Consider the following 13,598-nt stretch of genomic DNA (forward strand, 5'->3'; position numbering starts at 1 on the left):
TCCAAAACAAAACAAATATTTTTTTTCTTTTTTTTTTGATTTGCGCGGTCTGCTATATTTTCCCCTCAGCCCACACCATCCACTTGACCGTTGAGGTTACTGCGTGCATACGTAATGACGTGCTTCGTGCGTATTCAACTTCACTAGCGTCACACGCCAGAGAGTAGCCGCCGCATGCTGTCACTTTCCCGCTAGTCATCCCAGGGAATTATAACTTTGTCAAAAATCAACGGATTGAAAATTGATGTAAGAAACATGTCATTTGCCAAGAAAAGGAAGGTCAACCAGGAGAACCGCCAGTTTAAAACGGAATGGACCGATAAGTATTGCTTTTCTTTACCGGACCATGCCAACGCAAAGCCGACATGCTTAATATGCAAGCAGACCGTGGCTGTCATTAAATCTGACAACCTGACACTTTAACTGTTTGCATGCTGCCAGCTTTAATGGAAGTTTCCCAGAAACATCTGAGCAACTCAAACAAAAGATTGCAAGCATGTTGACATCATACAAGCGGTCAGTCTTAACCATATGCAAAACGGCATCGGCACAAGAGAGCGCAACAGCTGCTTCATTGCATGTTTCCTGGACGCTTGCTAAAGCTAATATAGTGGTATGAGGCAACACGGCTGCTTAGACACAGGCTTCTGTTTCACCACGCCCTCTCCGGCCCGTTCGCCAATCATTGCTTGTCGAGGGGATAAAAGTAGGCCGTGCCCTTCCTCCTGAACTCTCGCTTCCTGCCTCTTCGGCCCGTCCACTTCCGGGTCATTGCCCTCGCCGCTCACCTCAGAGCACAGGTAGGCTCACCTCTGCATGCTGTTGCGTACATTCGTCAGCGTTTTACTAAAACTTAAACCATTACTATAATAGATCTGCCGAGATCCTCATCGCTCCAACAGGAACAGCTTAACTGTCTCACAGAAACTCTTGCTCGGCTGCAGATTAATCCGCAGGGTAATCATTCCTCTTACCGTGGTCCGGTAATCTGCCGGCGGTGTCAGCAGCCTGGCCACTTTGCCAGGGAGTGCAGAGGGGAACGTGCCCCTCCTCCACCTTCTGGGGCTGCTTCCTTGCCGGTTTCTAGGCGGGATCCTGCTCAGCATTCGGGAAACTAGCACCCGTCGAACTGCGCAGCCAAAGTTTGAGGGGAGGCGCCACAGGCTCACCAGTTAGGTTAAGGGATGGGGGAGAGACGAGGCTAATCAGTGCTTGTCCACACATGGACGTGGTTATGGGGGGAGTGAAGGTTCCTTGCTTGGTGGACACTGGGTCCATGGTGTCCACTGTCAGGGAAAGCTTTTTTTGGCAACACTTTGCGACTTGGGGCCAGGAGAGACTTCAGTCCTGCCATTGGCTGCAGCTTCAAGCAGCCAATGGATTTCCCATTCCATACCTTGGCTACTTGGAACTCGAAGTTGAGCTCTGTGGTAGGACTGTGCCAGGGTGTGGGCTATTGGTTGTCAAGGATCCTCCAGCTGATGTATCTATTTCTGCCCCGGGTGTCTTGGGGATGAACATCTTACGAAGATGTTATAGCACCTTGTTTGGGCAACATGGCTCTGCCCTGTTCAAGCTGCACACCGTTACCGAAGCACCAAAGCTTGTGGTGCAGGCATTGCAGAGATGTCATCAAGCTTCTCTGACTTCCCCTGCTGATGGCATTGGCAAGGTCAAGCTGCGAGGCAAGAAGGCTTGCCGTATCTTTGGTGGCACTATGCAGTTAGTTCCAACCACCTGTTCTACCCAACATTCTGGGACTACTGTGCTCTTTGAACCCTCGGATCAGGGCCTTCCTGCTGGGCTGCTGGCGTCCCCAGCACTGGTTCAAGTTGAGGGAGGTACTGTGTACGTACCTATTGTCAATGTGGGCACTTCTGATGTGTTGCTTTACCCCCGTACAGAGGTTGGTGTTTTGCGTGAGGTTCGCGTGGTGAGCTTACCTTCTGGGGTTAAGGAGGTTCCATCTTACCTGGCCACTGTTGCATTCCAGGCCGTGACTTCTACGCTACAAGATCAAGTAGACGCGGTTAATCTGTCTGCTTTGTCAGCCGAAGAGCGGGAGGAAGCTTGTGTTCTTCTTGGGAAATACGCTTCTGTCTTTTCTTCTCACGACGGCGACCTGGGTTGCACCAACCTGATAGCGCATGAAATCCCGCTTCTTGACGACACTCCCATTCGTCAGCCCTACCGGCGTATTCCTCCCTCAGAATATGAAGTGGTCAAAGAACACATCAGCCAGCTGCTTGATGCGCAGGTTATCCGGGAGAGCTGCAGTCCGTTTGCTTCACCGATCGTGCTGGTTAAAAAAAAAGATGGGAGTCTGCGCTTGTGCGTAGACTACCGGCAGCTTAATAACAAAACTCGAAAAGACGCGTTCCCTCTCCCTCGAATTGAGGAATCACTGGATGCACTCACCGGAGCCCGCTGGTTTTCCACTATGGATTTAGCCAGCGGGTATAACCAGGTTCCGGTGGCAGAGGCCGACCGACCCAAGACCGCATTTTGTACTCCTTTCGGACTCTTCGAATGGAATCGCATGCCTTTCGGGTTGTGTAATGCTCCCAGCACGTTCCAGCGACTCATGCAACGGATTTTCGGAGATCAGCAATGTCAGTCGTTGCTTTTGTATCTGGACGATATTGTGGTCTTCTCCTCCACCTTTCAGCAACATCTTGAGAGATTGGAAGTGGTGCTGCAGCGGTTGAAATACGAAAGTCTAAAGGCAAAGTTGTCAAAGTGCTCCTTCTTTCAACACGAGGTGCGTTACTTGGGCCATATCATTTCGGCCGAAGGTGTTTCCACCGATCCAGGCATACGCTGACTTTTCCCTGCCATTCATCTTGGAAGTCGACGCAAGCCATGGAGGCCTGGGCGCAGTGCTCTCGCAAGAGCATGGAGGAAAGGTCCAACCTATAGCATATGCCAGCCGAAGCCTGAGGCCATCCGAACGCAACCCAGTCAATTATAGCTCCATGAAGCTTGAGTTTCTGGCGCAAAAATGGGCTATGGCGGACAAATTCCGTGAGTACTTGCTTGGCCACAAATGCATTGTCTTTACGGACAATAATCCGCTTAGCCACTTGTCATCGGCTAAACTTGGAGCCCTGGAGCAGCGTTGGGTAGCCCAACTCGCGTCGTTCCATTTTGAGATTCGTTACCGCTCTGGCAAGAGTAACACAAATGCGGACGCTCTGTCTCGCTTGTATCCACCCAGAACCGTAGACCTTGAAATGATCATCCCCGGTATGCAGCTTCCACAGCCATTGAAACAAGCTCTCCAGGTCCGAGGGCCTGCAGCCTGTCAGGCTGCTATCCAGGCTTTGCCTCAGCATCTACCCGCAGACATTGGAGAACTTCAGCGAACTGACCCTGTGACCCAGGAAGTCGTTTTGGCAGCAGAAACGATACCCGAATCATGAGGAACGCAAGCAGTTTTCCCCATCAGCTTCAGTGCTCCTCAAGCAGTGGGAGCGATTGAAGGAATTGGCTGGAGTATTGTACCGGCAAGCCTTTTGCTCCGATGGGGGTGAGGTGGTTCTCCAGGTGCTGTTGCCAACTGCCATGAAGAATAAAGTCCTCACGGAGGTCCATCAAAATCACGGTCACCAGGGGGTGGGCAGGACTCGACGGACTTGGCGGGGGATGTCATCTGATGTGAGGCGCTGGTGTCAAACTTGTGAGCGGTGCCAAGTGGCTAAAGACTCCGGGCCACCAGGTCGTAGCTTCATGGGACATCTCCTTGCTTCTGAGCCTAACGAAATCCTTGCGATGGATTTCACCCTGCTCGAACCAACCCATAATGGGCTGGAGAACGTCCTCGTCTTGACGGATGTTTTCAGTAAATACACTCTTGCCATTCCCACTCGTGACCAGCGCGCCTCTACAGTGGCACAGGTGCTCGTCACAGAGTGGTTTTCAAAGTTTGGTGTCATTCTGATCAGGGTCGCAATTTCGAAAGTGTACTCATTCAGCAGCTGTGTGGTCTTTACAACATTGAAAAATCTCGCACCACCCCGTACCATCCTGCAGGTAACGGTCAGTGCGAACGTTTTAATCGCACTCTTCATGATTTGCTGCGCACTTTACCTCTCTCTCGAAAGCGCGAATGGCACTCTTGTCTACCTCAGATATTGCATGCTTATAACACCACACCGCATCAATCCACTAGGGAATCCCCGTTTTTCCTCATGTTTGGTCGTGAGGCAAGGCTCCCTGTTGATTTCTTGTTGGGAAGGGTGCAGGATCCTGTTGGGGGGACGGTAAATGACTGGGTCCATGAGCATCGGACCCGGCTACATTTGGCTTTTGAAGGCGTCCGGGACAGGCTGAGGGAGGCCGCCCAACGTCGGAAGGAAAATCATGACCAGTCTGTCCGGTCAGAGCCGCTTGTGGTGGGTCAGGCAGTTCGTCTGAAGGAGTTTGGCTGGAAGGGGCGTCATAAAATCCATGACAGGTGGAACCCTGTGGTGTATCGGGTGATTAAAGCTCCCCACGGCAATGGTGCAGTGTATACGGTTGCACCAGAGGACGACCTGGCCAGGGTCAAACGGGTACATCGAACGCTGCTTAAAGCTATAGTCGGGATGGCTGCTTCAGAAAAAAACCCTGCTCCTCTTTCCATTTCACTTGATCGGCCTGCAGCGTCTGAGTGCTCATCTGACGACGAAGATTTGATGGCTGCAGTAAGGGACACCATCCTCCCTCCAGCTGCTCAGCCCGCCGGAGAAGTCCAGACGGCCCCTGCATCGGCGATACCTGTTGCCTCAACGGCACCATTGCCCGCTGCACTTCCAGCCCACTTGACGGTGCAGCCAACCTCTGTCAATGGCGCTCCCTTAGCAGTCCCTCTTCCAGTGAGTGAAGCTGTCCGGCGTCGGACAACCCGACCTACAGCTGGTCAACACTCAAACTTCCACCATTTACCCAGACCGGCCAATGAGGTGGCTCAGGCCGGGCCCTCAGCTGGTCAGTCAAATGCTGTGTTTGCAGTTTTCAGACCATGGTCTTAGTCAAGATCCTTCAAGACCATCGTCGGGTCGACGATGCAAATGGGGGGGGTGGATTGTAGTGGTATGAGGCAACACGGCTGCTTAGACACAGGCTTCTGTTTCACCACGCCCTCTCCGGCCCGTTCGCCAATCATTGCTTGTCGAGGGGATAAAAGTAGGCCGTGCCCTTCCTCCTGAACTCTCGCTTCCTGCCTTTTCGGCCCGTCCACTTCCGGGTCGTTGCCCTCGCCACTCACCTCAGAGCACAGGTAGGCTCACCTCCACATGCTGTTGCGTACATTCGTCAGCGTTTTACTAAAACTTAAACCATTACTATAATAGATCTGCCGAGATACTCATTGCAATCGGGGCAATGTATTGGGGTCGTTTACCGCCGCTGACCAGAGCATAGGTGAGTCATGGTGAGCGTTTTGTTGTTGTTTGCCTGTTGGTCTGGTGCTAAACTCACTTTGCGCTCCTATCCATTTAACAGTCTGCTTGTCGCATGGTGCGTGGTGGCTGTCTCCCCCGCTACGCCGATACTCTTCACCCCTCTCCCTCTTTAGAAGGGACGCAAGAGAACCGGGATTATGAACGCTTGACCGAGAGCCGAGCCTTCCTTGTTATCTATTAAATCATTGCTGTATTGTCATTGCTGCTGCTTCACTGCCACTTCCGCCGACTTGGTTCGGGGCTCTGTCTGCTGCCCCTGGTCGGCTTGCCTCCAGCTGTTAGCCCTGTGTCCCGCTGCTGCTGTGTGTGGTGCGGTGTGTGCGTGTGTGGCTGCCGCTCGGGTGTGCCGCTGCGAGCTCCGCCTGGACTCACCCCTGGTGTGGACTGTGTGTGCGTGTGTGCGTTTTGAGTTAATCTCATAAATTTCGTGTCGTTGTTCATTTAATTTTCATTGGGAAGGGGAACTTCTCAATCTGAGCCCTTGTTTATTTTTGTTTAAAACATATGTTATGATTATTTGTTGAGTTGATATCTCTGGTCAGAGACTCTTTAATTTTCTTGTTTACTTTAATTTTGAGTGATTTTTGGTTATTGCAAATTAATACTCTTTAGTTTATTGATTTGTTACGTGATATTGTCTGTCAGTTGTGAGCCCTCCTAACTGTGCCCCTTTATAGAGCTGAAGGCCGACGGTGGTGGCGGTGGTTCTCCTGGTTGGTGGTGGTGATCCCCTGTGTGCGTGTGCTTTGTTTTAGATTTTATTCGTTTGGACTTCACGTTTTTGCTGTGTGTGCGGTGCCCTTGTTTCTTTTGTTGGATTTAATTTCCCCCTGACGAACACTCTCCCAGCCGGTAAGCCTCAGCTTGTACCCACTTCCTTCCCCAGTTGGGCTTACTTCTCTTTTTCCTCTTTTTGTGCCAAACTGTTCATAATAATAAAATGCTTTGTTATTTATGAACCCTGTCTCCCGCCCTCCCTGATTGAACGAACCTGAGTGTCTTATCGTCAGAGGTGACAATCATAATCACAGTGTATAGGTCCTTGGGCCCTAACCCAAGGTGGCGTTGTCGGTAACATAGAGAAGATACTCTGACATAAAATAGTAAAGCCTCCTCGTGTCGCCACACTAAGAAGCTCTTTGCTGATGCAGAGTTCATTAAATAATGTGCAATTCACATGGCTGGTGAAATCTTAAATCAAGAGGAAAAAATCTGAACAAAAGTTGTGGACCTATGAAAGCAGGTGCCGAGGAAATGTCAGCTGAACACAAAGATCTGTTGCTGCACAATGATGTTCGCTGGCTGAGTAAAGGCCCTGTGTTGGAGAGGGTGTGCGACCTGCGTGATGAACTTGTGTCATTTTTATCCAGCCTGCAGAGCCCAAAAGCCCGCGAATTTCTGGCGGGCTGACGCCAAGGTGTTGGCAGATGTTAATTTTTTGTGTGACATCATGTCTCATCTGAATCACCTTAACCTGCAGCTACAATGCAAGAACCACACTGTTGCTGACATGTACGAAGCGATTGAAGCCCTCCAGTCGAAGCTGCACCTTCAGGAGAGAGACATTCAAGGGAGAAAGTTTCACTTCCCACGTCTGCGTGAGCATTTAGAGAAGGAAAAAATGCAGGAAGATCCAGCAATGAAGGAGGTTGTGTCGACCCTGGCAGAAAACTTCAAGGAACGATTTGAAAGCTCCCCTAAACTCTCAGGTGACATCCTCCTCTTCTTGAGACAGCCGTTTTTTCTGTGCCAGCTGACGGCGAGTGGACTGCAGAGGCCAAAAGGCTTGTGCCATCCACAGATGAGGCAGCTTAGTTAATACTCAGGGTATTAAGTTTGTGACAATGTAAGTGCCTGTTACTTTGTTTCCTTTATTTATATGGGTAGATCAAGCAGAGCTGTGGTCGTGGTACAGAGGGAAGTCATGCACGGGGTGTATGCTCAGATACTCAGGCAAAATAAACAAACTTTATAGAAACTTTATAGAAACTGAAAGACATTACCGAGTATTTAAATAAACAATTAAATTCAATTCAATTTTATTTGTATAGCCCTTAATCACCATTACAGTCTCAAAGGGCTTAACAGGCCAAATATTTGTGACACCCCCCTTTACCCATGCCCCCACACGGGCAAGAAAAAACTCCCTTGAATCAGCAAGGAAGAAATCTTGAGATGAAACGCAGTGTAGCTGATCCCTTCTTCCAGGGATGGTCAGGAGTGCAATGGGTGCCACAATTGACATACAGGTAAATACATGCACATCATATTAAAATGGTGATGGGGTTCTGGCCGGTTATCCATGAGGAGAGTCCAGGCATCCAGTCCAGTACCCGCAACACGCTAGAACAGACAGAATAGTGAATTAGAACGGAAAAGTACATAGTGGGAATGTATAATGTAATAAGAAAAGCACAAGCAAACAGAGTAGTCTTCACTTCGCATCTGTCGTTTTCACACTCAAAATTCAAGATTATAGAGGTGCGTTTTGAGCTTTCCTTTGAATAGCTCCACAGAGTCAGCTTCCCTGATCACTGATGGCAGCCTATTCCATAGGAAGGGGGCTCGATAGGGTCCGATTTCTTTTTAACCTTCGGCAATGAAAGAAGGCCCTCTCCCGAAGACCGGAGGGACCGAGAAAGACTATAAGGAATAATCAGGTCCTTCAGGTAGGATGGAGATAATCCATGCAAGGCTTTATAGGTTAGCAATAACCTTCTTAAAGTCTGATCTGATATTGGTAGCCAGTGTAAAGAGGCGAGAATTCGCTCTGTGCACAATATGGCGACTGTTGGCGGAAATTATCTGTATAGGATGCTGAGCATTTCCGGTCTTCCGGTCTAAACATCCAGATTTGACAGCGACCACGAAAACAGCCAGAGAGCGAATTAGTTAGTTTTTCAGTTTCACAATGAGCCTTTTTAAAATCCAAGGGAAGCGACTTAGCTTTCAACAGGTGGGAAACACTGTACGTCATTGCTGTGTGCCGTTGTGTACCTGTTCATCGAAGTACAACAACATAGTTAGCTTCCATTCATTTCCCGTTGACGCTGCGGTACGGGCTGAGTGGAAGCAGAAAATCCGGAGGGATGACTTCATGCCGACCAAGCACACCCGGGTCTGTAGTCGACATTTCAAGCAGACTGATATTGATGTGACTGTCAGTGGACGAAGGAGGGTGAAGAAGGGAGCCATACCAGTTTTATTTTCTTGGAACGGATACCAGCTACCTGCGCCCAGACCGAGTGTGTGGGAACGGCGTCCGCGGGCCGAGAGTCCCCCCCCAGAGCCAGACTCGGACTCGGAGATGGAGACTGGAATGGCTCCAGATCATGATTACTGTGTCGTCCCCCAAACAGGAGCGAGGGCAAGTAATTTGTCAGAGGAAAACGAAGCTCTACGTCTTCAGATCAGGGAGCTTCAACAGCAGGTGGAGGATCTCAATCTTCGTCAGCGTTTTGGAATAGAGCGTCTCTCAGCATCAGATGAGGATGTGCGCTTTTACAGCAGGTTTGCCTCCTACAGAAGTTTCATGGCATTTTGGAGACTAATTGAACCTGCTGTGACCCACAAAATGATTCGCACAACCAGTGCCAAGACAGCCTCTGCCAGCATCAGGACAACGGTAGGTTTATTGTTGGTATGTTTTTGTTGATATGTTTTTAGTTTTATGTTTTATGTTTTTGTTGGTATGTCTCAACAGAAACTGAGACCCATTGACGAGTTTCTGCTGTTCCTGATGTACCTGTCAGTGGGTTTTCCTCTGAGGGACCTTGCAGAGAGGTTCAACATCCACCGCACAACAGCAGGTCGTATCATCACTACATGGACCCACTTCCTGTACTGCCTGCTGGGAAGCAAGCGCCTTTGGGTTCCTCCAGAGGTAGTGAGAGCTCACCTGCCACCTGAGTTTGCAGCTTTCGCAGATACACAGGTAGTCCTTGATTGTACAGAAATATTTTGTCAGACACCATCCTCTCTGCTCCTTCAGAGTGAGGTTTTCTCGACCTACAAATCTCATGCAACATTCAAGGCCATGGTTGGCATGGCACCCCACGGTGCTGTCACCTGTGTCTGGACTGTATGCAGGCTCTATGAGTCTTTCAAGTTGTCTGGGATTGTGAAGCTGTTGAAGCCAGGTATGGCAATCATGGTGAACAAAGGGTTTCGTGTGGACGACCTTGTTCCTTGTAAGGTTTACTGGCCTGCATTTCTCAGGAACCAACAACAAATGAGTCGTGAGGATGTTAGACAGACACAGGCGATTGCACGTCTGAGAGTGCATGTGGAGAGGTGTATCAGGAGAGTAAAAGAGAACAAACTGTTTGACAAGGCCATACCACTATCTATATGTGGGAACATCGATGAACTGTTCAGTGTGGCCTGCTTCCTGGTCAACTACCAGAATGGGCCTTTAGTGAAGGCAAGGGCAACTAGTAAATGAAGTAAATGTTTTATGTTGTGCTGCGTTACATCTGGAAATCAGTTATTTTACTGAGACAGGCCCGATTATATTGTAACTTTGTTACTTGTAATACTTTCCTGTATAATAAAAAAGAGAGAGAAAAAAGAGTCTGTTTGTATTGTCACGCATGTCTTGTCCTGTGTTCTCACCCGAATGGTCTGCACCTTGCGGTGGGTGAGCTTTAAACTGAGACAGGCCAATTTTGTGTTTTGTATTTGCTGTCACTGTTTGCCACTGTATGTACATTAGCTTTGGGTTTTAAAGGACTTGAAATGAAAACCAGATGCATCATAGATGACACTAGAATATGTAGAATTTAATTAGGAAAGATTGAACAACACTTTTTCAATGATCCTATACCAACAATCCACATAGTTTTACACTCTCATTTCAATCAGTTCGAAAGGTATGGTCTCTGAATGAAACATTCATTTAAAAAAGATCAGATTAAGAAATGATAGAAAAATAATTAATCCACCCTCTCCCTTATGACCCAGGCAACCTCAGCATCTTTATAAATTCTTTGCACAAGAACATCATCCTCTGCAAAAACCACAAAATCACACCACTGCATCCCTGTGATAAGCAGCTGGCCTTGCACCTGCCAGTAGTAGCTGTGGCTTGGCTTCAGACGGAGGGCGCCATTCTGCATGCGCAGGTACCCGCAGTCCACGTAGCTCTTCACGTTAGGACACTTCACCTCCACCAGCCCAAATGGTGGTGCCTCCGTGGGATCAAAAACGACCCCATCTGGAGAAGAACCGAGCCAGGGAGCATCTGGATGGATGACAAATCCTGATGGCCAGTAGCTGATGTTTTTAATGTGGGCATACTCCTGAATAGCTACTGGCTCCAGTGCAAGCCCCCTCTTCATCAGAGCTGTCTGAACCCCACCTTTGCGGATACGTTCGGCAAGGTTCTCAGCAGAGCTGTGACCTCTGACATGGCACACCTCCCGGAACCTTGAGGAGGTGAGCCTCATCTTCCTCAGGCTGTGCCATTCTGCGCTACCACTCTGTTCCCTTGTGGCCCTCTCAATGGATCTTGCCATGTCGAAATTGATGGTAAGCGCCATTGCATTACATTGTTGTTGGTGAGTGCACACAAAGGAACATGTGCTTGGGTCCAGCCTGTGACCATGTAACGGCAGTGGGGGTGGAGAGGGTGCGTCTGGGTGGTGGATGATGACCCTACTCACTGGCACAGGGTGCTGATAAGAAATAGGGCTTCCATCTTGAACGCTCCCAAAAGTGGAATTGACAAGGGGGACACCAGGACTTATGGAGAGCGTGGTGATTAATGGTGCAAGGTCTGCCATGAAGTCCTGGTATGCCTCGTCGACCTTCAGGATATCTGGGTCTGGCAAGTCCCCCCGCACTGCTTTGTAGCGCTTGCTCCTTTTGAAACAGTTACATCATAATTAAAAAAAAACAATAACTCTTATAACAAAACAATCTGACAATGACTGCAGAATATATTTGTACTTAACAATGAATATTACCTCACACCATCAGCAGCTGTGTACTGTCCCGACTTTGGTTTGGTTGAGACAAATACCATATTACTCACTCTGCCAGGTTTCACACCCTATCAAGAAAGCGGGTAAAGTTTAAATCAAATTCAAAAATCCATATAACATTAACAATTTGTGATTAGCCTTAGTTCTTAAGTACTAACCAGTTTTCGGGGCTTATGCCACTGCTGCTCAGTTTCAGTGCAGCTGAGGACTGGCGGAACTGCTTTCAGTTGCAATGCCGAGTATTTCGTGCTCTGGTACAGCAGTGCAACACTGTGATTGCAGAGAGCAGTTCCAGCCACACAAGAACACTCAGCCGCAGCTATTTGAATCTGTGGCTGAGTGCTGTCCTCAAAAGTGATCTATGGATAAAACATGATTTTAGTATTATAATTATTATTATTTAAATAATACAGTTTAGTATTAATAGAGCATTGAACTGATTAGTATGGCCTAGATTGAGGATACAAAGTCAGCTCTTACCTCTCACTGACTAATGTACCCATCATGTAAAGGCCTACTTAAACTTGTACTCCAAAGAACAGGAGCAGTACAGAATTGAACAGGTTAGTATACCGTAAATCCTCAATTGTGGCCAGAGGGTTTTATTTATTTAGGCTGCACAGCCTGTTTTCTAATTGAATCTCTGTCATTACTTGAGGATTTACGATAGCCTAGACTGAGGGTACAAAATCAGCTCTTACCTCACACTGACAAATGTTCCCACCATGAAAAGGCATACTTAAACGTATGCTCCAAAGAACAGGAGCAATAACAACCGGTTTCTGGGGTGTTCATGTCCAAGTATAGTTCAGGTTTAAGTAAAATAAACAGACTCGAGATGAATTATTGTTGTTCTACATCCACATCGCCAACTATAGCCACAAAAACACCCCAGAATCTTGAACTTGAACTGATTAAACACATGTATTCCACCCTACTCTGACGTCGTGAGGCTTCTCATGTTTGCGCCTGGACGTCATTCAACGTCATTCATGTAATGTGAATCAAAACACACTGGACTTCTTTTCAACACAGTACAGTCGATCAAACAACCTGATGCTCGAAAAGTAACTAGTAACTGCGCGATTTGTCTCTAGTTTTCTGAACCAAGCTAGCTACCTAGCGATGGCACAATGTGAACGTATTCTGATGTCAGTTTGGAACTTACCTTCAAAATTGTCAATATAACTCGAGAGGTACATCTTGTACCCCTTTTCCCGTTTACTCCGGGGGGCAACGCATCCTTTTTGGACAAGTCTGTGGACGTCTGATATGGTCAGTTTGGGCAGGTCTTGTAGATCTGGTGAAAAAACATCGCCATCGTGCCGGAAGTACTGAGCATCACAAACGAGGGAGCGGAAGTAGAACGGAAGTAGCTTCTTGCACCGAGCGAATAGGTGTAATATGATCAAACTTTCTCGTTCTGGTCAGCAGTCTAGCTGCCGCACTGTGTACCAGCTGTAGACTTTTTGTGGTAGAGTTCTGTAATCCCGAGAACAGTGCATTGCAATAGTCCAGTCTTGACGAAACAAATGCATGAATCAGTGTCTCTGCATCCACTGCAGATAACATTGGTCTGATTCTTGCAATGTTTCTCAGATGGAAAAAGGCAATTCTAGTTATACTTCTTATATGTTGGTCAAAGCATAATTGAGGGTCAAACAGGACACCAAGATTTTTGACGGACGCACTCTGTGGGATGGCGAAGCCATCCAACCAGAGAGAGACATCCTCAAACTCTTCCCGGTCCCGCTTCGAGCCGATAATTATCAGCTCTGTCTTCCCAGTATTAAGCTGTAGGAAGTTTTGTGACATCCAGCCCTTCACAGCAGCCAGACAGGACTCAACCCTTTGAATCTGGGCAGAGTCCCCGGAATCTACAGGAATGTAGAGCTGGGTGTCATCCGCATAGCAATGGAAACTAATTCCGAAGCTGCGGATAACGTCGCCCAGGGGAAGCATGTAAATTGCAAAAAGTAATGGACCAAGAACTGACCCTTGTGGTACGCCAAAGCGTAATTTACAGTGCTTTGATTCTGCACCCTCATGAAGCACAAATTGTGTTCTATCTGTGAGGTACGATTCAAGCCAACCAAGAGCCGTACCCCCGAAACCAACATAGTGTTCAAGGCGGTGAAGAAGAGTGCTGTGGTCGATCGTATCAAACGCA

At 48.2% G+C, this 13,598-nt stretch overlaps 2 protein-coding genes across 2 annotated transcripts; both read right to left on the reverse strand.

The window, feature by feature from the left end:
• Positions 1-10,378: 10,378 nt before the first annotated feature.
• LOC130385932 (uncharacterized) lies at positions 10,379-12,713 on the reverse strand. The gene is made up of 3 exons (XM_056594718.1): positions 11,909-12,713; positions 11,411-11,787; positions 10,379-11,306 (listed from the first exon to the last, which is right to left on the reverse strand). Exons 2-3 carry the CDS (start codon positions 11,467-11,469, stop codon positions 10,379-10,381), a joined length of 987 nt encoding a protein of 328 aa, XP_056450693.1. The 5' UTR covers positions 11,470-11,787; positions 11,909-12,713.
• Positions 12,714-12,769: 56 nt separating this feature from the next.
• LOC130385933 (uncharacterized) lies at positions 12,770-13,390 on the reverse strand. Its single transcript, XM_056594719.1, has one exon. It carries the CDS (start codon positions 13,388-13,390, stop codon positions 12,770-12,772), a length of 621 nt encoding a protein of 206 aa, XP_056450694.1.
• Between the last annotated feature and the right edge of the window lie 208 nt (positions 13,391-13,598).

The sequence above is a fragment of the Gadus chalcogrammus genome, chromosome 7 (genome assembly GCF_026213295.1).
Source record: "Gadus chalcogrammus isolate NIFS_2021 chromosome 7, NIFS_Gcha_1.0, whole genome shotgun sequence".
Classification (NCBI taxonomy): Eukaryota; Metazoa; Chordata; class Actinopteri; order Gadiformes; family Gadidae; genus Gadus; species Gadus chalcogrammus.

What these genes read in the sequence shown, in the direction of transcription:
- LOC130385932 (XM_056594718.1), bottom strand. Translation starts at nt 11,469, where the DNA reads ATGGTATTTGTCTCAACCAAACCAAAGTCGGGACAGTACACAGCTGCT. An exon ending in ACAGCTGCTGATGGTGTGAG is followed by an intron (nt 11,307 to 11,410) that starts GTAATATTCATT and finishes CTGTTTCAAAAG; the next exon opens with GAGCAAGCGCTACAAAGCAG.
- LOC130385933 (XM_056594719.1), bottom strand. Translation starts at nt 13,390, where the DNA reads ATGCTTCCCCTGGGCGACGTTATCCGCAGCTTCGGAATTAGTTTCCAT.